Source organism: Elephas maximus, chromosome 2, assembly GCF_024166365.1.
Source record: "Elephas maximus indicus isolate mEleMax1 chromosome 2, mEleMax1 primary haplotype, whole genome shotgun sequence".
Taxonomy (NCBI): Eukaryota; Metazoa; Chordata; class Mammalia; order Proboscidea; family Elephantidae; genus Elephas; species Elephas maximus.
Window position 1 is genome coordinate 83,917,459 of NC_064820.1, and position 26,549 is coordinate 83,944,007.

Sequence of the window (26,549 nt, forward strand, 5' to 3'; positions counted from 1 at the left end):
ACTTGAATAAAAATGTTATTTCTATATCAAGTTTAAATTTTACTGTTTTCATCATAGATACATTATGAAAAATAAAAACAATCGCTTACTCGTCTAAGAAAAAATTTCTCAATAAAGTAAATCTATCAGTGGTATTGCATTTGTTTTCATGTAAAGCATAGTTTTCAGCCACCAAGAAACATATGCATATATTGTTAAAATTATATAATTGTCCTCTAATTTAGTTATAGTAAAGACTGCATATTAACAAATGCCTAAATCTTTTGCTGATTCTCATAAATGACAACATGGGATAGTAAAAACATTCATTTCAAAGTTTCTTCATTTGAAAGAACAATGTAAATCATTAATTCAATACTCTCATATTCCATCTTGCTTAGAAAGCAATTAAGAGAAAGTTTTATTAAGATTCCAAATCTAGATTTTAATGGTTCTGAAATGAATTCTTGGCTCCTCTAATCACCTGGAGAATCAATAATAATAATAATTTCAAGTATAGTCATAAAGCAACCATAATTTAGTTGATTGTTAAAGGTCTTTTTCAAATTTTGCCCTTTCCACCTTTTTTCTGAAGTCGGTTTCTGGCTGGCTCTGTTAATACCAAGGGTTCTTGTATGACGACTGCTGGGTAATTTTTGCCTAATAGTTCAACTTCCACTTGCTGTCCCACTTTACTTAGCTCTACAGGGACGTATGCGAACGCCAGGCTCTTCTGGATGCTGTAACTGTAGCTTCCAGACGTTGTGTTGCCAACCACCTGAAAAACAAGAGCCAACACTCCTCAGCATCTCGGTCACTTCCTTGTACAGTACGGCTTTGTGCTTCATTTCCCCAGATGAAAAAACCTAAAGTATAGATGCAACTTACTGGATGAAAGTTTTATGAAATGCTATCCGTGGGGACAATGCCAGGGTCACAAGGAGCAAAACTCTACTTTTTTTTCAGAAGATTAATGAAAGTTTACAAATTACAAAAAATAATTATCAAAGTATATAACTACATTATTCTTAAATTTCTCATTTTAAAATAATACAACTTAATTTCATTAATGCCTGACACTATTTTACTCAGTTTCAAACCAGGAGATCTGATAGGAGGAAGAATGAAATATTTTCATTTTATTGTAAAAAAAAATTCTATCGTCAAACAAGCATGGCAGTAGTGCATAAAGAGGGGAAAATTAAAATATATATATATATAATCAGAAAACCAAGGCAGTAAACATAAAGACTAATAATTGAGCCAAGATTTGTTCTGCACTTTGAAGTTGGGTGGAATTAGGTTAGTAGAGACAGAGTACAGATGGAGGATAAAACCTTCCAGGATAAGGGAAGACAAGAAGTTAGGAATTGACGAAGAAGCAAACAATCAAAATTAAAGAGGCTGAAATAAGGTAACTTGGGATGCCAAAGCAGAGGGGGGAGAAAACTAAACAGGGAATAAAAACTTAGGAGATGAAAACAAAGCCTTCATGCTACAAGAAAAATGTGCATAACAAGCCTTTCTAGATGATAAGAGAGCTAATGGAAACCAGATCTAAAGGAAAGAATGAAAGGGAAGAAAAAGCAGAGCACAGTAAAATACAAAAAAATATATGTGTGTGTGTATATATATATATCCATATAAAATACAGAAATGTCAGGTCAAAACACTGTACAAAAAGTAAAAGGAAGACAACAAAAGCTAAACATGATATATCCAAAAGAATCAAACCAGTTGCAATCCAGTCAATTCCAATTCATTGCGACCCCATGTGTGCAGAGTGGAACCATGCTCCATAGGGTTTTCAAGGCTGTGATCTTTCCAAAGCAGATAGCCAGGCTTTTCTTCCTAGGTGCCTCTGGATGAGTTCAAACCACCGACCTTTTGGTTAGCAACTGAGCACTTAACTGATCGTGCCAGACATATAGCCCTACTCAAAATGGCCTCTCCTGGCCACATGCCGTTGCCATAATCCTTACATCCCCATGTCTCGCATAGTGGGCTGCTTGTAGCTGGTGCTCAAAAAAGTTCATGAGCATGAATTTGCCTGGTGATTATTCAGCTGCCTTGGCAAAGAGCCTACTATAGTCAACAGTCAATCATAGCATTTCTAGTCTTTTAGATGCTGTTATGGATTGAATTTTGTACCTCTCCCCCATCCCCCCAAAAGTTATGCTGATGTCCTAACACTTGTAAATATGACCTTGTTTGAAAACAGAATATATTGTTATGGTAATAACAATTGTTATATATATTATATATGTTATGTTAAGGAGGTCATACCAGAGAATTGTCACCTTCTGAGTGGCACCTTATAAAATGAGTAGAATAGACACATACACACAAAAAATACAAAATCTTGCCTGAGAGGAAGACAGACATCATGTGAAGACATAGCTACAAGCAGTCAGAGAACACCAAGTAACGCCCGGGGCTATAAGAGGAAGGACCCTTCCTAGAGCCTATGCCCTGATTTGGACTTCTAGCCTCCAAAAGTGTCAGAAAATAAATTTCTGTTCCTTAAAGCCACCCACCTGTGCTATATTTTGTTATGGCAGCCCTAGCAAACTAAGATAGATGCTAACACATTTATGATATTAAATACAGATGCCTATCTCTGTAGCCCCGTTTTTAATTATCTCTTTGAAATGTTAAATCAGAAGCTCTCAGTGTGATTTCTGAACTTATCACGGTAAAAAAAAAAAAAAAAAAAAAAACCCAAACCCATTATTGTAGAGTCAATTCCAGCTCATAGCACCCTATAGGACAGAGTAGAACTGCCCCACAGGTTTCCAAGGCTGTAAATCCTTATGAAAGCAGACTGTCACATCTTTCTCCCTGCTGAGCAGCTGGTGGGTTGGAACCACAGACATTTCAGTTAGCAGTTGACCGCTTTAACCACTGGACCACCAGGACTCCTTCTTATTATGGAAAGAACTGGTTGATTAGGGGGAAAAAAAAAAAAAAAGATTTGAATGCATTCAATAGTAAATGCCTCTCCCTGGCAGATCATTAACTGCCAAGGCACTGCTGGGATAACACACCTGCTTTAAAATTGCTTTTCTCCTTTAGATTGTAGTTAAGTGACAGGAGGCAGGAATTTGGGTCAGGCAGGTTGGGGTTGTAATCAATGCTTTTTGAAAGGCTTTCTTGGTAACCTTGGTTTCACTTCCCAGTCTGTAAAGCAGAGATTTGTGTTTGGAGCCCTGGGAGCATTAACCCCCATTTGCCTGAGTATCTTAAGAAAAGAGGAAGAGGTTTCAGCAGATCTCTTGGTCCAATCCCCTGACTGGCTAGGTCAAAGCTCAGAATTACTCTTCAGAGGCTGCATGCACAATTTCCTCAGCCTTTCCACCCTCCTCAAGTCCTGGCAGTGATCCATCTTGCAGTCGTTTCTGCATTAGCAACCTAAAGAAATAGGTATTTATTTTGTGAGTGCTGTTTTAAAAGTATTTATCAAGTGCTTTGCTTTCCGCTGGTATTTACTTTCATTTTTCCTTTAATTTCTCTCTTATCTCAGGGTTAACAGCCCAGAGTATCTTAGAAGTCTGGCTTTTTCTTTACCTTATTGCTAAATCTCTAGGGAAAGGTTTCTCCCAGGATAAATTTTAAATTGTTCTACCTTAAAATCTTCCAAGTTCAATTAAATCTATTCCTTCTTTTTGCTCAGTGAATACTAAGAGCAATTTGTCCACACCCTCTGCCTAACAGACTCTCATATTCTCTGTTAAGTCAGACACTGGATACCTTTTTTACTAATGTAAATAATACTAATTTATTTTTAGCCTTTTCTCATTTTCCTCTTAAACTATTAGACTTAGAGAAATCTCTGACTTAAAGAAGATAATGTGGTAAACCGCCTTTGAAGGAGGTAGCATAATTTCAGCCGAATAATATGTGTCTCTTCAGCCATCCCTATGTGCGTAGTTTATAAATAATGAAAATCTTCTAAAATCTTTAAACTTCCTTCTCCACAAACCTCTTCTTCAAAATTTCCTTCCCAGCAAAGTTTCTTTTATTATGTCATCACTCAACAACATACAAACCCTTTTCATGCCTACCCTTATGTCTTGATTTTTTTTAAACTAATCCTTATTTAAAATTATAGTCTGTCCCTCCAGCACTGCCCATCCCCTAAGTGGACTTTATTTTTCTCCAGAAGACTCATCACCATCTGGCACGCCATATATTTCATTGATTTTTTGTTTATTTCTCCCTCCCTGGAATGTAAACTCTCTGAGGGCAGTGATTTCTTTTCCGTTTCGCTCAGGGCTGCATTTTCAGTTCCTAAAATATTGCTGGCACACAGCAGACACTCCATAAAAATGTGTTGAATAAGTGAATAAGTTTTGTACCCTGTCTCTAGAATTAGAAATATTTGCAAGAAGAGAATACTAAATAGCAAAAGCAACATAAGCCAGGAGAAAGTCGGGGGGGGGGGGGAGCAAAAAGTATTCCACATCATTCCAGAGTGTAAAGAAGATCAAAGAGGGCTATCTACACCAATAAAATGATGACCTAACTAAGCAGCAAAAAACAAGAGCTCATGTCAGGAAATCCAAGAGATAAGTTGTTAATAAAGAAACCTACAGTAAGATGAGCAGCTCTGTAAGCAGCTGTCATGTCATAGGAAAGATGAGGACCACAGCATGTAAATACACTGCACATATACGGCAAGAGAAATAAAATTGAAAAACAGAGCTTGGGTTTCCAGGTTTTTTAACTTTGAGTATCATCAGATTTAAGATGGGTAAAAATCTGTTAGTTGATCATGGTGATGTGAGGTTCATAGAGAATATTATAGCATAATGTATCTATCATCTCACAGTCCAGTAAAACACAGTGTTGGTGGAAGAATGGACATAGACTGAAGTGCTAAGAAAGTTTGATGGGAGAGAGTGAAAAATGTAAGACAAAGGAAAGATGAGCGGAGCAAATGTAATGACTAAGAAAAAAAATACTAGAGGTGGAAAGAACCTTAGATATTATTTCTTCCAACTGTTTCATTTTATAGATGAGAATACTGAGGCCAAGAGAGGCTAAGGCTAGGTTGTCATTGTTGTTAGGTGTTGTCCAGTCAGTTCCGACTCATAGAGACCCTATGCACAACAGAACGAAACACTGCCCGGTCCTGCACCATCCTTACAATCGTTGTTTTGCTTGAGCTCATTGTTTCAGCCACTGTGCCAATCCACCTTTTTGAGGGTCTTCCTCTTTTCCACTGACCCTGTACTCTGCCAAGCATGATGTCCTTCTCCAGGGACTCATCCCTCCTGACAACATGTCCAAAGTATGTAAGATGCAGTCTCGCCATCCTTGCCTCTAAGAAGCATTCTGGCTGCACTTCTTCCAAGACAGATTTGTTCGTTCTTTTGGCAGTCCATGGTATATTCAATATTCTTCACCAACACCACAATTCAAAGGTGTCAACTCTTCTTTGGTCTTCCTTATTCATTGTTCAGCTTTCACATGCATATGATGCGATTGAAAATACCATGGCTTGGGTCAGGTGCACCTTAGTCTTCAGGGTGACATCTTTGCTCTTCAACACTTTGAAGAGGTCCTTTGCAGCAGATTTGCCCAATGCAATGCATCTTTTGATTTCTTGACTGCTGCTTCCATGGCTGTTGATTGTGGATCCAAGAAAAATGAAAGGTTAGCAGTTAGTTAATGGCAGAGCTGGTTATGAGTAAACATGATGTAAACCATGGTCAAATTTGAAATTGCAAGAAAAACATATACTAAGAAAAGAGAAACCTTTTCATAGTAGCCAAAAGGTGAAAACAACTGAAATGTCCATCAATAGATGAATGGATAAGCAAAGTGTGGTACATACATACAATGGAATATTATGCAGCCATAAACAGAAATGAAGTTCTGATGCATTCCACAACATGGATGAACCTTGAAAACGTTATGCTGAGCAAAGTAAGTAGTTGCAAGAGGACAAAAACTGTATAATCTCACTTACATGAAATAAGCAGATATATAGAAACCAAAGATTATTAATGGTTCCCAGGGGTAGAAAGGATGGAAAAAGGGAAAGGTTTTGTCTGAGGGGAACTGAATTTATGTTAATGGTGGTAGAATGTTTTAATGAGGACAGTGATAATGGTGGTACAACATGAAAATGTAATTGATGTCATTGAGTCGTAAATGTGGCTGATGTTTTGGTGTGTATGCTTTCACTACAAGAAAAAAAAAAAGAGATAGTGGACCAGAGATATAGAGCAGAAAGAGGAAGGCGGCATTGAGATAAGAGTAGAAACAGTTCAAACAGAAGAACAAGCTCAGCACAATTAAAGGTGAAGCTACAAAGGAAGTGGAGGTTAGCCTGAAAAGTATGGTAGAAAGGTGAAGGAGTTTGAGATCTGAGAAAGGCCTGTTGGCTTCACAGTATCTGAGAACGTCCACCTGCTATTTATATGTACAAGAACCTTGAGTATAGAATTACATTCTAACAAGAATGCAGTGGGGCATCAGCACAGGGAGAAGAGAAAGCAGATTGGAGTACTCAACATGGCTTAGAAGAAAGAACAAAAAACTCACAGTCCAACTATACCTGGGTTGGAAATCAACTCTATCAACATTAGCTGTAGAACCTCAGGCACTTTACTTAACCTCTCTGAGCCCCAAAACCTCATCTTTAAAATGAGGATGATCATATATATCTGGCAGGGTGTTATAAAATTAAATGATAGAGCACATGAAAAATATCTGGCACATAGTAAGAACTCAGTAGATGTTAGTTCTATGTCAACCTACCACCTGCAGCCCCAAATTGTCATTTCTTTAGTAATCCAAAAGCTCTAGGGCTCTTTCAGGGAGGTGCAAAGGTGATGCACTCAGCTGCTAACCAAAAGGTTGGTGGTTCAAACCCACCCCGCCACTTCATAAGAGAAAGACCTGGGATCTGCTCCCATAAAGATTACAGCCTAGAAAACCCTATGTGGCAGTTCTACTCAGTCACATAGGGTCGATATGAATCAAAATCAATTTGATGGCACCACTACCACTCTTTTTGTCACTGAAGAGATGAAGAGGATGGAAAAAGAAATCAATTAGGCTGCAACGAAGGAGAAAAAGTCCAGGCATAGAATCTCTGAGCCTTGGGTATCGACCAAGCTGACCCTGTTCAATATGGAGCTCAGATGAGTCTTGATGGAAGGATGATCCCACGGTTGGGCCCCACGCTGTGCCCTCCCCATGGTCTGAGCTGTGTGTCCCACAACTGCCTGATAACACCAGCCAGAACACATCAAAATGTTTAAGCAAATTGGGTTTTATAAATAGTCATAATAAGTGGAGGGAATGAAGTTCTTTTGGTAAGTAATTTAATTAACCTTTCTTTTATTGAATACAAATAGAATGAAGTGTAGCATTCCAAAAGGAGAGTAAGGTAACTTCACTCTCCCTAAAGAACCAAGTGGTTTCCATGTTGCATTTGACTTTCCAGAGTTCTACCCTCTATTGTCATAAATGTTTTCCTTTGGGTTTTTTTTTTCTTTCTTTCTGCCAATATGCTAAATAAAGAATTGCCTCTTTCTTAAAGGTCTCTGAGAATCTAAATCAGAATGCCAAATTCGTTATGAAATTCATCTCTTGCATTCGCCGATATTGGTGTAGTGAGCAAACAGATCATTTTATCCTCTAAACCGTACCGCCCTCATTGTCCCATGTATTTTCAGTTCCTGGGTTTGTTTTCTTTAATCAAAGCATACAGGATTTTCTAAAATGAACAGCATGTCATTTTCCTTTCAGTTCATTGCCTTCTGTTTCTTGAATGTCAGCTCAGAAATGGTGATTGTATCATCCACTAAATAAATAACAAAAAATGCTAAGGATAAACAGACAGGCGGAACAGGAGACTTTCTGTTGCAAAAAGATACCATGGTCCCCAGCAATGAGGTTCTCAGCACTCACCTTGCCATCATACCAGATGCTTTCATTTCCCTCTGGATCAACATCATCCGTCGCCAAGGTGAGGCAGACCAGTCTCCGTTTCAGCCCCTTGGCTTTAATCTGTTTCAGTGCTTGCTTTCCTATGAAGTCTGCTGGCTGCAGGAATCCAAGATAATGATGATGAATGAATACTCAGACACTGTGACAAGGTTAGAGATGCAAGCATTTAAATTTGTCTTTGCTATTTTCTCGCCAATTACACATTAAATAAAAATACAGATTGGATCAAACATCTAGACAAATATTTCTTAGTCCTCAAATGACAGGATCAGCCTTACCTGTTCCTTCAGAATATGTCAGACTTAAGGGTAATAACTTGTCATGACAATTTTACCCAAACCACTTAGGCAGAAAAACATAAGGGGTTATACTGTGATGGTGGATTATGAAAATGACCCTCATATCTAATGGTTCTGGACAGTGGTACTGGCTGTCAGTGAGCAAAGTGCAACTCAATTTCTGCCTATAGTAAGCCTTTCACAAGAAGGAGATTCACTTTTTTGAAACATTGTCCTTTTTTATTTTTTCCTTCTTCAGAATAATGGTCCCTGGAATATATTAACCTATCGGGTCATATTTGTTAGTTCACTTAAGAAACATCTATTAAGCCCTTACTATGACACATGATGCTTGCTGTGTGGGTTACAAAATGAGTCAAAGACATTTTGATCAAAGAGCTTATTCTCTAACACTGTGTTTTCAATAATTTTTTTTTCTTCTTTCATGAAACACATGACGGATGACATTCCTATTCTTAATATACTCCCATGGGCACACCTAGGGTTATTCCCAATGCAACACAAGTGAGTGAGATCAACATTGTTATAAGGTTAACCTTGAATCCATTCTTATGTATTAAAAAAAAGTAAGAATCATGCAAAATTCAAGACTTTAGCATTTATTAGTAATACACCCAATAACTGAATAGGTCATACAAGTAAGCGATGAAATAACTCTTCAGTTAAAACACTTGGCTAATAAGAGAGATAAAATTCTACCCAATCAGACTTCCAAGGGAAACTTGATCAGTGTGAGAGGGTAAGAGCAACGAGCACAGGGCGAAAGGCTGATGTCCCAGTGGGACCTGGCTTCCAAATAAATGTACCCAAACAAGCATCTCTTATTTTATGAGGGGGAAAGAAGAAGTGTGATATACAAATTATTTCTCTGGTGAATGATATTTAATCAGAGATTATTGTTGTTAGGTGCCGTCAAGTTGATTTCAACTCATAGCAGCCCCACGTGACGAAGTAAGGTTGTCTAGGCGGGGATCTTCACAGGAGCAGTAGCCAGGACTTTGTCCCATGGAGTCACTGGGTGGGTTTTAACCACCAACCTTTCAGTTAGCAGCTGAGCACTTAACTGTTGCATCACCAGGGCTCCTTAATCAGAGCTTACAATGTAAAAAAACAAGTACTTGAAACAGTTCTCATATACAGACTACTCTCTGAAAGCAAAGAAAGGAAACAACCACAAACTTTCATTTCTTCCTTAGGCATAAAAGAAAAGGAAACAATATTTCATGCCAGAGATGACCACCATCACCAATACTTAGTGTTTATACAGGTCTTTCTGTACATAAAACATTTAGGATTGAGTGCAATAAATCCCCCCTTGAAATCCCAGTGAAGCAGCAGCCAGAGGTCCTCAAACACTTTCTGCCCAAGACACCTGGTTCACTTCTTTCTGATTCAGACTTCCAGGGTAAGCCCACACTTCCGGAAGATTCCCAGGGATATTACAACTCTGAATTGCTGACTGCACAGGAAACTAAGACACTGTTAAATTAATATACAAAATGAAAGTCTAATTTTTTTCTCTTTCCCTCTGTGACCTAGATGGAGATAACCAAGTACATAACTATAAAGCTTTAACATGAAGTCAGATAATAAAAATCAAAGACTGACCCAAGTTATTTAATATAGAACTACTAAAAAAAAAAAAACAGCGAGGAGAATAACCCTTCAGGAAGAGCTTGATTTGCTTTGAGTTCTATATGTACAATAAATTCGTGATAACAAAAGTTGTAACAAAAGAAAGTTCATTAAATTAAAACATGTATATCTACCTAGATACATAAAGGAATACTATACTGAAATTATTTTTTTCTACGCTCTTAAAAGAAGACTTGCTACCATGGATAAATCATGATTAGAACTGATTTTAAGAAATGTGGTCCATGTAAGAGTCAATAACTACAGTGAAAAACTGTAACACATTATTGTGTGGAAAAGCGTTCTGAATGCTGAACAAAAATTAGCAGGCAACTCACTATACAATGTGATTCATAGATTGCCAGGAGATCCTAAAGAGTCTTCTCACCTCCCGTCATAGTATCTGAGACTTTAACATTAGAGATTCATTTAGATAGTGAAGGTTTAAGGTCTTCCTGAATTTCCTTTTAAAGAGTTTTCTTTGAATTATTGATTCAACTGTTGTTATGCATCTGCTGTGTCTCAGATACTCTGTTAGGCCAAAAGTATTCAGAGCTAAGTAGGACATGGTCTTGTAGCTTGGAGAGGCCCCTGGGAAGATAAGGCCCTGCCCCGCCACATCGCAACATGTCCTGTCCTGAAATTAATACATCTCCTCAATGCTCTAACATGTCAGAAGAGAATAATTTGAGGTTACTGGAAACATAGGATGTGACACAGGATAGCACATGAAATCACCTATACGAATCTTCAAACATGGCTCATGATTGGTTCCATTTGATGTTTGAGAGTGTAGAAATCACAAGTATTTTGTAAACTTAAAACAAAGAAAGTCTAATGTATGAACAAAGAAATGCAAACAAACAGATGCTCTGATAGAGGTTCGTACAGTGGGGGCCCAAGGAAGAGTGTGGTAAACTCAACTACCAAGGGTGGAAGAGTGGGGTTCTGTCAGCAACAGTTTTATAGAGGAAGTAGCTTGAGTTGAGTTTTGAAAGATGAGTATGTGCTCATAATAATTACTGTCTGCATAGTCTTTTCCAAAAGTGCTTGCACTTACATTGTTATTTGATCCTCACAACAACCCACAGATGGTGGATTCTGGACTAAAAGTGGACTAACTTAGCCAAAGGCAATCAACAAGCTGGTTAAGAACCAAGATCTCAGGAGTTTCAGCCTTATTCTTTTCCTCTACTTTGAGCTGCCTTAACTCCCCCACTTAAGTCAGTATCTCCTACACCTCTGGAGAGGTCATGGTGAAAGCCAGCCATGATCAAAGTTCTCAGAAATGGGGCCTTTTTTGGGTACTGGTTGAGAGCTACTGGGGTAGGTGCCAGGAGGTAGATGAGATGTGCTGGAATGGGAGCCTAACTCTGCCTTTGCCAAATTCACAATTTTACCAAATGCTAAGTAGAAACATAAGGTATCAGGCTAATCCTGAGAAAAATAGGAACAAGGGGAGAAAACTTTCTTTAGAAGAAAAAAACTTTAAACAAAGAAAATCTAACGTTTACATTTAACAAAAAAGAATAAACAATATTAGTAAATAACATTTACAATTTATTAAGCACTTGCTACGTTTTTTTTTTTTATGTGCCATGCATTATGCTGAGGGTTTGATGTTCATGAGCTCACCTAATCTCATGACAACTCTGTGAAAGAGATTTTTATCACGAGTTCATGAACTGAAAATCGTAACTGAGGCTCAGTCACATGGCAATATAAATCACTACCTTTTGATTTTATCCATATTTTTTAAAATGACTGTGCCTGGAGTCTATCACTGGAAAGTGTAGCTGATGTAAATACTCTGAATAAAGAATGTTTCTTTTGAATTACTTCTAGGTGGCCTGAACCTGTTTTGAATGACATTCATTAGACAAAAAAATATATTTGTACTACATGAAAGGATTACAAACCACCCTGAAGGTGAATAGGAATGACATTTGACATTGGCTTTTTTTTTTTTTTTATCTGTATACCCTTGAGCTAGGAAATGATCTTGTCAGTAATATCATCCTCAGACATGAATGAAAACAACACTCTAACAAACACCAACAGGAACCACAAACCTCTAACTAAAAGTAAGGAACACATACTTAAAGCACAAATAAGAAATGGCACCTGTGCCTTGAGGTAATTCTTCCTTCTCAAGGTAAACATGAGCCTGACTTGGGAAGAATTAATTTGGGCAAAGGCATTCCATTTTCACGTTACTTGGCTTTTCTCCCAAGACTGCAGATTTTACTCTATATTATCGTTATTTTGGAGCCCTGGTGGCACAGTAGTTAAAAGCTTGGGTGCTAACCAAAAGGTCAGCAGTTCAAACCCACTAGCTACTCCTTGGAAACCCTATGGGGCAGTTCTACTCTGTGCTATAGGGTCACTATGAGTTGGAATTGACTTGACAGCAACAGGTTTGGTTCTGGTTTTATACAGTTATTAAACATAAATGAGAGAAATGTGTGCCTGAAGGTTAATGCTGTAATTAAAATTGGTGCCTTCGCGATGACCCAGGAACAGAAATATATTCCTTTAATAAGTCACTGACAAATTAACTGTATAAATAGCTACTCTGATAAACTTGTAAATTCCTGGGTCACTGAGGTTATAGCTTAATAATAGTCCTGGCATGTAGCTTTAATAATTTTTAAAATTAAAACAGCCACCTGTAATACGTACTAAATATAACATCCACGTATATGAAAACATTAAGTAGATTTTCAGTGGAATGTAATTACTCATCTCTCTCTCTCTTTTTTTATTAGCTCTATTGAAAGCACACATATTATCTAAAAGCATATGTAAATAAAATAAAACAGTATTGTTTGGTTGTGATACTGAGGGCAATAGAGAGTTCTCAGATACGTGGTTAAAGTCAAATTTATTCTGCTATAGAGAGTTAGGGCAATGGGCTATAATAGACCAGGAGACAGATTATAACATCAGATGCTGGGCTTTCTCTCTTCCATATATGTGGAGTCAAGAACCTTTAAAAAAAAATTAAGGAAGTAATCAGTTTGACTTATTTTTGGCCAAAATCCTTTTTATCTAAATATGAAAGTTTCCAAAGACGTAAGGGAATCAGTGTAACATTCTTTGTGCAGTAAAGCCTCCTGTAGAAACCAGGTGCAGTGCTGGTTGTGGAATCACTCTCCTGTTTTACACCAAAGAGAGAATGGCAGAGACCCTCTGATCACCAGCTACTGTAAGTTGCAGAGTAGGGATGAGAACCCAAATGATAGGCTTGTGCCACTTCCCTCAATACTTCACTGAGAAGTTTCTCATTTAAAATGGGCTCAGGCAATAAGGCAAGAAAAGAAATAAAGGGCATCCAAATTGGTAATGAAGAAGTTAAACTGTCCCTATTTGCAGATGATATGATACTATACATAGAAAACCCAAAAGACTTCACAAGAAAACTACTGAAACTAATAGAAAAATTCAGCAGAGTAGCAGGATACAAGATAAGCAAACGAAATCAACTGGATTCCTATACACCGATAAAGCAAACGATGACAAGGAAATCAGGAAAACAATACCACTTGTAATAGCCCCTAAAAAAATAAAATACTTAGGAATAAATCTAAGCAGGGATGTAAAATACCTATACAAAAAAAACTACAAAACACTACTGTAAGAAACCAAAAGAGATCCACATAAATGGAAAAAACATAGCATGCTCATGGATAGGTAGACTCAACACTGTGAAAATGACATTCTACCCAAAGCAATTTACAAATACAACACAATCCTGATCCAAATACCAATAACATTCTTTAAAAAGATGGAAAAACTAATCATTAACTCTATATAGAAAGAAGAAGCCTCGGATAAACAAAGCTCTATAGAAAAAGAAGAATAAAGTAGGAGGAATCGCACTACCTGACCTCCGAACCTACTCTATAGCTACAGTAGTCAAAATAGCCTCGTACTTGTGCAATGACAGATACATTGACCAATGGAACAGAATTGAGAACTGAGATGTAAATTCAGCCACCTACAGTCACCTGATCTTCAACAAGGGCCCAAAGTCCATTAAATGGGAAAAAGAAAGTCTTTTTAACAAATGGTACTGGCAAAACTGTATGTCCATCTGCAAACAAATGAAACAGGACCCACACCTCACACCATACACAAAAGCTGATTCAAAATGGATCAAAGACCTATATATAAAGCCAAGAACTATAAAGTTCATAGAAGAAAAAATAGGATCAATGCTAGAGGCCTAATTCATGGCATTAACAGGATACAAACCACAACCAACAACACACAAACTCTAGAAGATAAGCTAGACAACTGGGATCTTCTAAAAATTAAATACTTATGCTCATTTAAAAATTAAATACTTATGCTCACCAAAAGGGTAAAAAGAGAACCTACAGACGGGGGAAAAAAAAACTTCTGGCTATTACAAATCGGACAAAGTTCTAATCTCTAAAATCTATAGGAAAATCCAATGCCTCCACAACAAAAAGACAAATAATCCAATTAAAAAATGGGCAAAAGAAATGTCTTCACCAGTGAAGACATTAAAGTGGCCAACAGACACATGAGGAAATGCTCTCGATCACTAGCCATTAGAGAAATGCAATCAAAACCACAATGAGATACCATCACCCCTGCATTACTGGCACACACACAAAAAAAAAAAAAAAACAGGAAATAACAAATGTTGGAGAGGCTGCGAGGAGATCGGAACTCTTACGCAGTACTGGTGGGAACACAAAATGATACAAACATTTTGGAAAATGATATGGTGCTTCCTTAGAAAGCTAGAAATAGAAATATCATATGATCCAGCAATCCCACTCCTATGAATATATCCTGGAGGAAAAAGAGTTCTCACAAGAATGGACATATGCACTCCCATGTTCATTGCAACATTGTTCACAAAAGCAAAAAGATGGAGACAACCTAGATGACCATCCACCAATAAATGGATAAACAAACTATGGTACATACACACAATAGAGTATTGTGCAACGACAAAGAACAATGATGAATCTACGAAGCATCTCAGAGTAGGGATGAATCTGGAGGGCATAATGCTGAATGAAATAAGTCAATCACAAAAGGACAAATATTGTATGAGACCACTAATGCAAAAACTCATGAAAAGGTTTACACACAAAAAGAAACAATCTTTGATGGGTATGAGGGAAGGGAGGGGTGGGGATGGAAAAACACTAAATAGACAATAGATAAGTGGTAACTTTGGTGAAGGGTAAGACAGTACACAATGCTTGTACAAGGCTAGTTCATGGAAGCTCCATAGACACATCCAAACTCCCTGAGGGACTAAATTGCTGGGCTGAGGGCTGTGGGCACCATGGTCACAGGGAATATCTAGCTCAATTGCCATAACATAGTTTATAAAGAAAATGTTCTACATTTTACTTTGGTGAGTAGCGTCTGGGGTCTTAAAATCCTGTGAGTGACCGTCTAGGATATTCCACTGGTCTCACCCTTTCGGAACCAAGGGAGAATGAAGAAAACTAAAGATGCAAGAGAAAGACTAGTCCAAAGAACCAATGGACCACAACTACCACACCCTCCACCAGACTGAGTCTAGTACAACTAGATGGTGCCCAGCTACCACCACTGACTGCTCTGACAGGGATCACAATAGAGGATCCTGGACAGAGCTGGAGAAAAACATAAAACAAAATTCTAACTCACAAACAAAGACCAGATTTGCTGGCCTGACAGAGACTGGAGAAACCCCAAGAGTATGGCCCCCAGACACCCTTTTAGCTCAGTAATGAAGTCACTCCTGAGGGTCACCCTTCCGCCAAAGATTAGATAGGCCCATAAAATAAAATGAGACTAAAGGCACACACCAGCCCAGGGACAACTAGAAGGCAGGAGGGGACAGGAAAAGCGGTAATAGGGAACCCAAGGTCAAGAAGGGAGAGCGTTGACAAGTCATGGGGTTGTTATCTGATGTCATAAAACAATACGTACTAACTGTTTAATGAGAACCTAGTTTGTTCTGAAAGCCTTCATCCAAAGTACAAAAAACAAGGAGGGGAGGGCGGTGGAGGGACCATCGTTTGAGAACAATCCTGGCAGGAATCCCTTTGTACAGCATATGACCATTAGTCTCCCAGTCCAACTGATAAAACCATGTACCGGCTCTGTTCATTTGGGGATGGGTTGACTGATTCACCACCTCACAAAGTTATGCCATTATCTGCTTCATATTCATATCATTAGAATCACAGAAGTGTTTTTTTTTGTTTGGTTTTTTTTTTGAGTTCTGATGTCTTATTTAGAAACACAGACACCAGTGAATCCATAAAAAATCCTTGGCATTTAGTTTTTCTTCCTTTCTTTTAAATGCCACACCAGTTAGACAGTCCTAGATAATAAAAGTATTTACAAATTGAATAGAAATTAAATACAAAATAACTGAAGAGCAAATTACTTATGCATTGATTCATTTTGCACTCCTCCTGTTCATCTTCTGTTTCATTTTTCTTTGCCGTTTGTGTATCCTTTTCTTTCTTGCTTTCAAATCAACTTTCGGTTCTGGTTTTACCCACTGTATTTCTATCGGTTTTTCCTCAGCTAGTGTAATGAAAACATGTGCAGTGAGACCATATGGTAGAATAGTCTTTGGTCCTTTCTTTCTCAGTTTCTGCACATCTTTCACTTGCTGTTTCTCTTTGTATTTCACAGCTGTGATGGATCTTATGATACAGCTATGCATGTTTGGTGACTGGTAGTGAGGATTTTCATATGAAGTTGGTCCTCCAAAACCTCCCTGGAAAATCTTTATGAAATTTAAGACAAAACAAGGTCCTCTTTCTACAAGAGCAGCATCTTCCTCTATAATCGGAAAGCTTCAAAACCGTATCCTATTATCCAAAATGGTGAAAGTAAACACATGGTCCACAAATGGCTGGCTTTTGGGATGATACCGTGGTGTACGAAAGATCTGAATTAAGAGTTCTTTTTACAAAGCATAATGTGGTAATTTATCAAAAGCAGGGTCAAAAGACAAACGAGTTCGACAACCTTTCAGTTTCCAGTCATCTTTAGTTCAGCTAAGGTATGAATATTTTGAACAAGGAATTTAGCAGATGGCCCATGAGGTGAATTTGAAAGCCACCTATACAGATTGTTTTTTCTTGGCCTCAAAATAAATACATTTATTGCAGTTTTTCATTTCACAGACCTCATTAATCATGAACAACTTATCTTTCCGATCCATTTTAGTATCTGCTTTAGAATGAGGCATCAACATTCTTAAATCTTGCATTAAGTGTCTTGTTCTGAAATTTATTCCTCTGGAGGAAAAGGTGAGAATCCGTTCTTTATTCTTCCACTTGCCCTTGCAAATGGGACCTGGGGTACGGTCTCTATCCTCTTCCTCAGCCTCCTCTGCGCTGTAGTGCAGCTTACCCGGCGTCCCAGCATCTTTTTTGTTCCTTTTTGGCCTCTTGGACTGGATTACCAGGTCTCCACGCTGTTTCCTCTTGGTCGCTGCCGTCTCAGAATCACGGAAGTTTTTAAGCAAGCAGGAAACTTAGTCCAATCTCATTTTTCATATGAGAAAACTAAGGTTCAACGAAGTTAAGGGTCTTGGCCCAGAGTGCTCAAGTGAATTACTATCACTGAGCCCTGAACCCAGGCTTCTTAACTCTCTGTTTCTGTTCCACTATGCACAGCTTCTTAATATTCTACATACTAAAATTATAATAAGCTTGATTTCAATACCCCTTTGATAGTAAAATGTTAAATTATTAGTTTAGCAAGTTCAGTCTGTTAGTATTGTCTGGAAAATGAACACCTTCACATACATGTACTTTTCATTCTCTGCCCTCAGCAATTCAAAGACACAACTCAGCTAGCACTTCCCTAACCAAAATTACTAACTGATTAAGAATTCAGCCTCAAAAAAACCTCTGAATATAACTAGAAAAGAGACCCTGATAACTAAAAGAGAGGATAAACAGAAACCTGGTGAAAATATTTAAAAATTCTCTACACCAGGTAAATAATTAGGTTAATTAGTATTTGAACCAAAAATGATTTTTCAAAACTTAAAATAGCCCCATTACATGTCTCTTATGACTTTATGTTTAAAGAGAACATTTACTCAAGTTTTTTGGGTCTAATGATTCAAAGGAAAACTGTGGAATGGACTTGTGGCTTTGTCAGGTGTGCTTTTATGTTTAACTGCATTTGCAACAATTACAATATGTAGTTTTTATTTCTCTAGACTAGAGCGAAGAACAATTACCCATTTGGTGTTTTCATATAGCATTTCAAAATATGGAAAACTGCTAGGCCTCATTTATGTTTTTCTTATTTCCTTCAATAATTATTTCCTTTGCATTTAGGCCTAAGATGAGTTGTTTAATAGAGACAAAAGATCTTGCTTGCTGGAACATTCTAGAACTTGAAAGATTTTAGCTATAGCTGCTCTGTCCTAAAAGAGTGAATTAGACCAGATACAATAAAAAGGAAGAGAACTTCTAAAATCTATATGATTCTGTCAAAACTCAACCACAAAAAGACAAACAACCCAATCAAGAAGTGGGCAAAGGATATGAACACACATTTCACTAAAGAAGATATTCAGGCAGCTAACAGATACATGAGAAAATGCTCTCGATCATTAGCCATTAGAGAAATGCAAATTAAAACTACGATGAGATTCCATCTCACTCCAACAAGGCTGGCATTAATCCAAAAAACACAAAACAATAAATGTTGGAGAGGCTGCAGAGAGATTGGAACTCTTATGCACTGCTGGTGGGAACGTAAAATGGTACAACCACTTTGGAAATCTATCTGGCGTTATCTTAAAAAGTTAGAAATAGAACCACCATACAACCCAGAAATCCCACTCCTCGGAATATACCCTAGAGAAATAAGAGCCTTCACATAAACAGATGTATGCACACCCATGTTTATTGCAGCTCTGTTTACAATAGCAAAAAGCTGGAAGCAACCAAGGTGTCCATCAATGGATGAATGGGTAAATAAATTGTGGTATATTCACACAATGGAATACTACGCATCGATAAAGAACAGTGACGAATCTGTGAAACATTTCATAACATGGAGGAACCTGGAAGGCATTATGCTGAGTGAAATTAGTCAGAGGCAAAAGGACAAATATTGTATAAGACCACTATTATAAGATCTTGAGATAGTATAAACTGAGAAGAACACATACTTTTGTGGTTACGAGGGGGGGAGGGAGGGAGGGAGGGAGAGGGTTTTTTACTGATGAATTAGTAGATAAGAACTGCTTTAGGTGAAGGGAAGGACAACACTCAATACGTGGAAGGTCAGCTCAATTGGACTGGACCAAAAGCAAAGAAGTTTCTGGGATAAAATGAATGCTTCAAAGGTCAGCGGAGCAAGGGCGGGGGTTTGGGGCCCATGGTTTAAGGGGACTTCTAAGTTAATTGGCAAAATAATTCTATCATGAAAACATTCTGCATCCCACTTTGAAATGTGGCGTCTGGGGTCTTAAATGCTAACAAGCGGCCATCTAAGATGCATCAATTGGTCTCAACCCACCTGGAGCAAAGGAAAATGAAGAACACCAAGGTCACACGACAACTAAGAGCCCAAGAGACAGAAAGGGCCACATGAACCAGAGACCTACATCATCCTGAGACCAGAAGAACTAGTTGGTGCCCGGCCACAATCGATGACTGCCCTGACAGGGAGCGCAACAGAGAACCCCTGAGGGAGCAGGAGATCAGTGGCATGCAGACCCCAAATTCTCATAAAAAGACCATACTTAATGGTCTAACTGAGACTAGAGGAACCCCGGCGGTCATGGTCCCCAAGCCTTCTGTTGGCACAGGACAGGAACCATCCCCGAAGACAACTCATCAGACATGAAAGGGACTGGACAGTGGGTAGGAGCGAGATGCTGATGAAGAGAGAGCTAATTATATCAGGCAGACACTTGAGACTGTGTTGGCATCTCCTGTCTGGAAAGGGGATGGGAGGATAGAGAGAGTTGGAAGCTGGCAAAAATGTCACGACAGGAGAGACTGGAAGGGCTGACTCATTAGGGGGAGAGCAAGTGGGTGTACAGAGTAAGATGTATATAAACTTATATGTGACAGTCTGACTTGATTTGTAAACGTTCACTTGAAGCTCAATAAAAGTTAATTAAAAAAAAAAGAAGAGAACTAACATTTAATGAGGTAAAAATGTTCTTTGTCTCATTTAATAATAACAAACTTATGAAGTGCATATTTTTTTCATTTTATAGAAGAGAAAAACTGAAGTGCTTATAGGTCAAGCAGTTTGCTTGGTCTTAGCACCACTGAGTGGCAGAGCCATGATTCAGACCCTTCAACAAATATGTACTAAGCCCCTACTAATTATCAGACATGGTGCTAGGCCCTAAGGATGCTCACTCAACCTCTGTCCTCAAGAAACTCACAGTCTAGCTGAGGAGGCTAGGATTATGGTGTGGTAAGTTCCAACCTCTCTCTGGCTTTATTACCATCCATATATGAATGATTTAAATCCACACCTCCAGAGCACAGCTCTCCAGACCTGTGTGCCCAGCTGCCTTCTGAGGCTTTCTTCTTGGCAGTCCTACAAGCCCTCCAGTCCCACAAGTCCTCCCAACCTTCCAACCACACCCCTCTTCCTTTGTTTCCCACTTTATTACTGTTATCCAAATCCTCTTTTCTACCCCCTCACATGCAGGCCCATTCTATTTGCTAATACCCGCCCCCCCCCCCATTCTTCTCCCTCTTCACACCACTGCCTTGGTTGAAGCCTTCAACATCTCTCCACTGGGTTTCTTCAGTAATTGGGAAAATGATCTCCAAGTCACCATGCTACACTCTTTTAACCTGTTCTCCAGCATCAGAGTGTCAATCCTTACTCAAAATCCATCAATGGCTCCCCAATGTCTCTAAGATAGGCTCCAAATTCCTAGCCTAGCAGGCAAGGTCCTTCAAGATGAGTTCCTCATACTTCTCTGGCATCATCTCTTGACACTGCTTTCAACAGAAAAAGAAAATATTTACTAAGCCAGCCCTGAGCTAGGTCTGTAAGCAAAACAGATTTTGTATTGTAGCAGCTGTACTCAAGAAGCAGGTCTCTGGGTGGCACAAACAGCTTGTGCTCACAAACTGGTTGGCAATTCAAACCCACTCAGTGGCATGGCAGAAGAAAGTCCTGGGGATCTGTCTCCATAAAGATTACGGCCAAGAAAATTCTATGGAGATCAGTTCTACTCTGTAGTACATGAGGTCACCATAAGTGAGGATCGACTCAATGGCAATGGGTTTGTTTTTTATGGTACTCAAGAAGTTCACATTCTTTCAAGAAATAAAAGAAGAAAAAATAAATAATAAACTGGAATAAGTATATACGGGGAATAGGCAAGGGGCTGATAGTCTAGCAGAGGAGATCTACTTTACAGAAAGTAGATTATGAGCCATGACTAGGGTGGATGTGAAGATGAGGATGGGGGTGAAGGTTGAGAGCATTGGTGGGGAGAACACATGGCCCTAAGGCAGGAAAGAGTTTAGGGTATTTGAAACACTCACACACAAAAGAAAATGCATCATGAGCAGGAGGGAGAGTTGGAAAGAGGAGACTAGAGAGCTAAAGACGGGCCAGATCAAAAAGAGCCCTGTTGGCCATTGTAATAAGTTTGAGTTTTATTCTAAGTTCAAAAATGGAAGGGTTTTAAGTGGAGGAGTGGATATCCTTCAATTAGCTTTGTAACTCTGGCTGCTATACGTAGGTTGGAGAAGAAACAGCAAAAATACATAACAAAAATCAGTTAAGAGGGTGTCTGAGCAGTCCAAGCTTGAGACAACAGTGGCCTGAATAAAGACAACCGCAGAGAAGATGGGGATAAATCTGAGATTACTTTGAAGTTGAAATTGACAAATCTTGCTGATTCATTTACCATAATTAAAAAAAAAAAGATAATACATCATTATCAATTGGGTTTATCATTGCAAGGTTGCCTTAAATTTGAAAATTAACCAATGTATTTTACCTTTTACCATAAAAATTAAAAAAGAAAAAATCATTCTTCAGTAGATGCAGAAAAAGCATTTGCCAAAATCCAATGTTCATTTCTGATTAAAAAAAAAATGTTTAGCAAACTAGGAATATAAGGGAATGTTAGTTAAGCTGATAAACAGCAACTATGAAAAACCTGGAAACCCTACAGCTAACCTCACACTTGATGATGAAAGACTGAATGCCTTCCTTCCACCTAAGATCAGGAACGAGATAAGGATGTCTGCTGTGATCACTTCTATTCAATTTTGTTGAAGGTTCAACCAGTGGAGTTCTAACCAGTGCAAGAAGGAAGGAAAGAAGGAGGGAGGCAAGGAAGGAGGGAGGGAGGCAGGAAGGAAGGAAGGAAAGGCAACTAGATTACAACCAAAAACCCAAACCCATCGCCACCAAGTCGATTCTGACTCATAGCGACCCTGTAGGAAAGAGTAGAACTGCCCCACAGAGTTTCCAAGAAGCACCTGGTGGATTCGAACTGCTGACCTTTTGGTTAGCAGCTGTAGTACTTAACCACTACAACACCAGGGTTTCCCCAGATTGCAAAGGAAGGGGAAAATCTTTGTTTCATACGATAGGATTGTCAATGTAGAAAATTTGATGGAATCTATAAAAAAAGCTACTAGAACAAATAAGTAAGTTTGGCAAAGTTACAGACTTGGTGTTTGTTGCAGAGGAGTCAATTCTGACTCATGGCAACCCCACAAGGGCAGAGCAGAACTGCTCCATAGGGTTTTCAAGTCTGTGACCTTTGGGAAGCAGATCTCCAGCCTCCCCTAGGTGGCTTCCAAGTGCCAACCTTTTGGGTTCTGGGTGGGTTCAAACTGCCAACCTTTCGGGTTCAAATTAAACTGCCAGCCTTTCCTCTAGTAGTGGAGCACTTAACCATTTGCACCACCCAGGGACCTGTAATAAGTGAGTTTAGCAAAGTTACAGAATATAATATTTATACAAAAACCAATTTTATTTCTATATACTGGCAGCATACAACTGAGAATTTCTATATACTGGCAGCAAACAACTGAGAATTGAAATAAAAATACCATTTACAGAGTTCCAGTGTGACCCAGCCAGCTCGGTGATCTTGGCATGTTTAATAAAACCAATACTAAACCCACTGCCATTGAGTCATTTCCACTCACAGTGACCCTATAAGACAGCAGAACTGCCCCACAGGGTTTCCAAAGCTGTAAACCTTTATGGAAGCAGACTGGCACATCTTTCTCCTGCACATTCTCAATAAGGCTGTTAAAATAATAAAAGTAAAATAAAAGCAATCTGAAAATTATTCCCAACCATTCCTAGCCCAGGGTTTTCATGGACTTCCAAATTATAAACCAGTTTAATAGCACACTTAAGCTTTTAGGGTGGAAATACAGTATTGTTTAATAGCAGAGAATTAGGTATATATGAGGATGATAGTCCAGTGGCTGTCATTTAATGTATTCTGAAAGGTATCTCAGGGATGACAAATTATACTTCAGCCTAGGTTTTGCCTCTTTCTTTTCTTTCTCTTCCTACTTCCTTTCTCTTTCCTTCCCTCTTTCTCTTAATCTTATCCTTCAAGATTGGAAATGAGTAAGAGAATAAGAATGGCTTAATTAAAATGACAGAATTATGTGGCTCATATAGAAACATGGCACCAATGTCTTCCACCACTATGCCAGTTGGCAAGAATTTTAGACTTGCAAGGAAACTTTCATTTTACAGATTAGAAATTTCACATACAAAATGAAGTTAAAGAGTTTTCCCAAGGCTACACAGCTAGAATGAGGTTTTATTTATTTATTTATTTTTAATTCACTTACTGCCCAATTCCAAAAGAACTACCAAGGTCAGAGTATTATTAACCAGTGGCCTAGCCAGAATAGGTCACAGATCTACTAATTTACTCCCAATCCACTGCAGATTTTGTACTACCATCATCAGACCAGTTCACCTATTTTTCTGCTTTCCTGTTTATTCCAGGACCATAACTAGTATATGAGGTTAAAAAGACTACGACAGTGGTTCTCAATCTTTACTGCATAATAAAACTACCTGGGGAAGTTTAAAAACAAAAAATCCATGCCCAATCCTATGCCCAGAGTTGATGCAATTGGTTTGGGGTAGGTCAGTGAGTCTCAAACTTCAGCACGACTGAGAGTTACCAGAAAGCCTTATTAAATCAGAACCAAACTTTTTTATTTTTGGGGTCTGGAAGGGGGCCCACTAATTTGCATTTCTAACAATCCCCAAGTGATATTGATGTTGCTGGTCTGTGGACCCCACTTTGTGAATCACTGGAATAGGGCATCGGGTAATTTTTTAAAGTTCCCCAATACATTCACGTTCAGACAGTTGAAAATCATTGCTCTGAGACCATGGTTCTCAATCTTTTCTGGAATCATCTGGGGAATCAAAAAAAAAAAAAAAAACTAATGCCAATCCTTTACCCCAGAGATTCTTTTCTAATTGATCTGGAGGGTAGCTTGGGCCTTGGGATTTTTTAAAGCTCCCCAGGTGATTCTAACGTGCAGCCAAGACTTAGCATCACTGAAAATCTGCTGTCTCCTCAATTCCTATTACCATTTAAGCTAAAATATTCCCTTTCTGTTTGAAGAAGCCAATCTATTCAGACTAAGCCAAAATGGAGTTGGGTACTTTACCACTACGCTGTATTAGAAATTCCATTTTAACTGGCTGTCTATGAACAATTTCTTTCCACTCTGATGTTTTAATAATAGTTAACATTCACTGAATGCCTAGGATGTTGTCGGCCTCATGGTAAGTGCTTTATCTTTCTATCAATTCTTTTGTTTGATGTTTGCTTATTAAATAGTTATGCTTTAAATAATTTTTCCCCAGAAACAGACCCTGTATTGTCTAGGACCAACATTGTTTTCTAGCTTATGATGAATGTATATCACATTTTATTTTGTTTCTACTGGTTAGAAACCTAAGACATGCTACATTGTGTGTGTGTATCTCTTACAGAAAAGCAAGAGAAAACAGTTCTTCTATTTGCTTAAACATATTTTTGTTTTTATTATTATGCTTTGTACTTGGTACTTGTTGAATCTGGGTAGGGGTTCTCTGGCAACAGACAAAGATTCAATAATTCTAAGGGGAAAATTCCAACAACATCTATGACTCTATTCTAAGCCAGCTGATTTTCCATTTGCTCTTGATTAACACATTTCTTCCATTTCCAACTAAAAGAAATGCCACTGATTGTTTCCCCTGAAAAGTAATGTCCTTTGTAATAAATCACAATACCATTTCTAGTGGTGATATGAATAGCTTTGGGTAAAGGGGTTTTGTTTGAGGAGATGATAAAGTACATTCAATTATTTTTACCTGTATCAGTTTTGGTAAATGCTTCCTTTCAGACCCTCCCCCGCCCCCCCGCCCCGCCCCGCCGGCTCACTTTCCACAGGATGGTATGTTTATCTCTGCTCGACAGCACTCCTCAGGTAGAACGTTATTTTCATAATTAACTCTAAGAATTTATTCTATAGTTTTAACTCCTGAAATGCCAGGTGTTTCAAGCTTCATGAGATCTGAGAATTATTTTATTACTTAGAATTAATACTTTAGACCTGTGGCCTTAGCAAGGTGTTTAGTAAGTGGTGCTTAATGTTTGCTAGATGAATGAGTGTGTGCATATACGTGTGTTCCCCTCACAGCCCTCAATGTCCCGTGGGACTGAGGCTCAAACAACTCTAAAGAATAAGGAGGGTAAGTGCCATTGGACCATCTTCCTTTGTGGTCTAAGGTCTCTTCAGAACTCCATTTCTCTTTTTCCTACTTTCATGCTAACTTACTAGGAAGACATTCACCCTAAGGAGGCCTCATAGCCCATTTCCTCAGTGTAAGAAGAAAATGGGTATTTTTCTTCTCAAAATGGGCAGGGCAGCTATTCTCTGATATACTACTGTAAAACACAAAATTCGTTATAACAAAACATGACTGTGGGAGGTATCAATTGGTAAGACGTATCCCATTCAAATGCTATCATGTATGTTGCCAAAAAAAAAAAAAAGACTTCCTGGGCAGTTTCTCAAGGTTTGTAGGCCCATTAGGGGGAAAGGACCTGTTGGGAAAGTGGTGGGTGAAATAGCCCAACAACAGAGGTCGGAGGTCAGCATTCAACCTGTGGCTAAGGCAAATGACTGAACCTAAGTCACTTGACCCCTCTCTGCTTTGGTTTCCTCACGTGCAAAGTGAGGAGGCTGTACTGAGTGATCTCCAGGAATCCTGCTAGCTCTGACACAGTCTGCATCTCTATATTTTTTCTTCATATTATGGTTTATACAATCAATTGTGCTAAAACCCTTAAGGGCCAAGAAGAGAATTTTACATATTTGCTTTGAGGGACAGTAAAGAAACGATTTTAAACAATTGTAAAATGCTAATTTTGGGGGGGCGGGGAGGGGTGAGGTCTTGAATATAAAGTTCCCTGGATGGTGCAAATGGTTTGCATGTGACTATTAACCTAAAGGTTGGTGGTTCAAACCCACTCAGTGGCACCATAGAAGAAAAAGCCTAGGGATCTGCTTCCATAAAGCTTACAGCCAAGAAAACCCTATGGAGCAGTTCTACTCAGTAACACATGGGGTCACCATGAGTTAGAATTAAATCAAAGGCAACTGGTTT

General features: G+C 38.6%; 1 protein-coding gene and 1 pseudogene across 2 annotated transcripts in view; both read right to left on the minus strand.

Moving 5' to 3' along the window:
- Nucleotides 1-436: 436 nt before the first annotated feature.
- The window catches only part of DMGDH (dimethylglycine dehydrogenase), an 89,278-nt gene continuing 63,165 nt past the window's right edge, over nt 437-26,549 (minus strand). For both annotated transcript variants that reach the window (XM_049866515.1, XM_049866524.1), the window contains 2 exons: nt 7,906-8,040; nt 437-757 (listed from right to left, as the gene is read on the minus strand). In XM_049866515.1, coding sequence (XP_049722472.1) covers nt 542-757; nt 7,906-8,040 — 351 coding nt within the window. In that variant the 3' untranslated portion in view covers nt 437-541. The remainder of the gene's footprint in view (nt 758-7,905; nt 8,041-26,549) is intronic.
- On the minus strand, nt 16,316-26,175 carry LOC126061575 (ribosome biogenesis protein BRX1 homolog; annotated as a pseudogene).